This window comes from Salvia splendens, chromosome 6, assembly GCF_004379255.2.
Source record: "Salvia splendens isolate huo1 chromosome 6, SspV2, whole genome shotgun sequence".
NCBI classification, from domain to species: domain Eukaryota; kingdom Viridiplantae; phylum Streptophyta; class Magnoliopsida; order Lamiales; family Lamiaceae; genus Salvia; species Salvia splendens.
In genome coordinates, this window is record NC_056037.1 from 34,200,251 (window position 1) to 34,202,121 (window position 1,871).

Sequence of the window (1,871 nt, forward strand, 5' to 3'; positions counted from 1 at the left end):
CCACTTCCACTTGTATATTTTTCATTCACATATGCACATAAAATGACGATTTCAAAATATTTTATATTTAATGTCAAATCTCAAAATCTCGTGTGATAATAGTACCGAAAGTAATACTAAGACATACGAGATCAATAATTCTTTCATTAGTCATGAAAAATTGTATCTACGGAGTCGTTATCGTATAGACATGATACGATAAGCTAAACTCGAACAAGATACGATAAGAAAACCATCGACCTAAACACAAAACATAACATGGCCCATACTGTCACAAACACGATCTAATTCGTGCTGTCATGACACGATAACAATCCAGTAATAACATCGCATGATAAAATTCCGATTTCATATGAGAATATGTATAGCCATTCAAAATTGTAAGGATTAGATATATGTGCGACTTCCAATCTTATCTTTTCCTCCATCAACTTGTCTCTCACTCTCAATAAATACAACCTACTCCAACCTCAAATTTGTCCTCAACAAAGCATTCTTAGATTAATAAATCATTACTACTATTCAAATGTGTGCGATGACAATGGGCACAAATCTGAGCAGACTTCAAATGAAAAGCAAAGCTCCCCAAGTAGTTGAGGAAATTGAGGGCCTCATTAAGGTATACAACGACGGCCACGTGGAGCGCCCCGAAATCGTGCCAAATGTCGGGTGCTCATTGGCCCCTGACCTCGGGGTCGCTTGCCGCGACGCCATCATCGACAAGTACACCAATCTCTGGGCACGTATCTACGTCCCAACCTCCGCCAACAAACTGCCCTTGCTCCTCTACTTCCACGGCGGCGGATTCTGCCTCGGCGCCGCCTCCTGGAGCTGCTACCACGAACTACTCGCCAAGCTCGCCTCCAGAGCCGCCTGCGCCGTCGTCTCCGTCAACTACAGGCTGGCGCCGGAGCACCCCCTCCCAGCGGCCTACGACGACGGCGTCAAGGCGGGGGTATGGGCGAAGCAGCAGGAGTTCGCCGGCGGCAGAGAGTGGTGGGCCGGCAGATGCGATTTCTCTAGAATCTTCCTCGGCGGCGACAGCGCCGGCGCGAACATCGCTTATAATGTGGGGCTGAGGGCGAATTCAATCGGCGTCGGAGTCAAGGGTTTGGTATTGATGCAGCCGTTTTTCGGGGGCGAGGCGCGGACGGGGTCGGAGATGCGCATGGCTCAGGCGCCGAGGTCGGCGCTGACGCTGGCGGCGTCCGACGCGTACTGGCGGATGGCGCTGCCGGAGGGGGCGGGACGCGACCACCCGTGGTGCAGTGCGGGATCGGGGGCGGAGCTGCGGCGGGCGGGGGCGCCGGTGTTGGTTTGCGTGGCGGAGGCGGATGTGTTGAGGGATCGGAATTTGGAATTTTGCGGCGGTTTGGCGAGGGAAGGGGTGAGGGTGGAGCAAGTGGTGAGTAAAGGCGTTGGGCATGCTTTTCAGATTCTGAATAAGTCGCATTTGGGTCAAACGCGTCTTCATGAGTTGTTGTCGTATGTAAAGAATTTTGTGGGTAGATCATAGATGATACGAATATGAGTGGAATTTCTTGGCCTCTCACCTTTTTTATGCCTTGTTTGTAATTGGTGTTAGAATTAGAGAGTGATTGAGAAGCTTTTTACAAAACAGTAAATATATGGGGGACAATATATGTTTTAAAAATCAGACAGAACTATCCGGTCCTACCACAAACTGAGGGTAGTCCGATCCGATTCAATACTTAAAACCATCCGTATGTTAAACTGTTGTGAACCAGTGAAACCCGACCGTTGGAAGGCAGAAAACTATCAATTTTGTAAACTGCACTGCACCCTCCGTCCCTTAAAAGATGTCTCAATTTATTTTTTAGTTTTTCCAATTGAAGATGTCATATTTTTTT

The 1,871-nt window shown here is 48.3% G+C and overlaps 1 protein-coding gene across 1 annotated transcript; it reads left to right on the plus strand.

Moving 5' to 3' along the window:
- Positions 1–319: 319 nt before the first annotated feature.
- LOC121808623 (probable carboxylesterase 6) lies at positions 320–1,871 on the plus strand. Its single transcript, XM_042209201.1, has one exon. It carries the CDS (start codon positions 527–529, stop codon positions 1,514–1,516), a length of 990 nt encoding a protein of 329 aa, XP_042065135.1. The 5' UTR covers positions 320–526; the 3' UTR covers positions 1,517–1,871.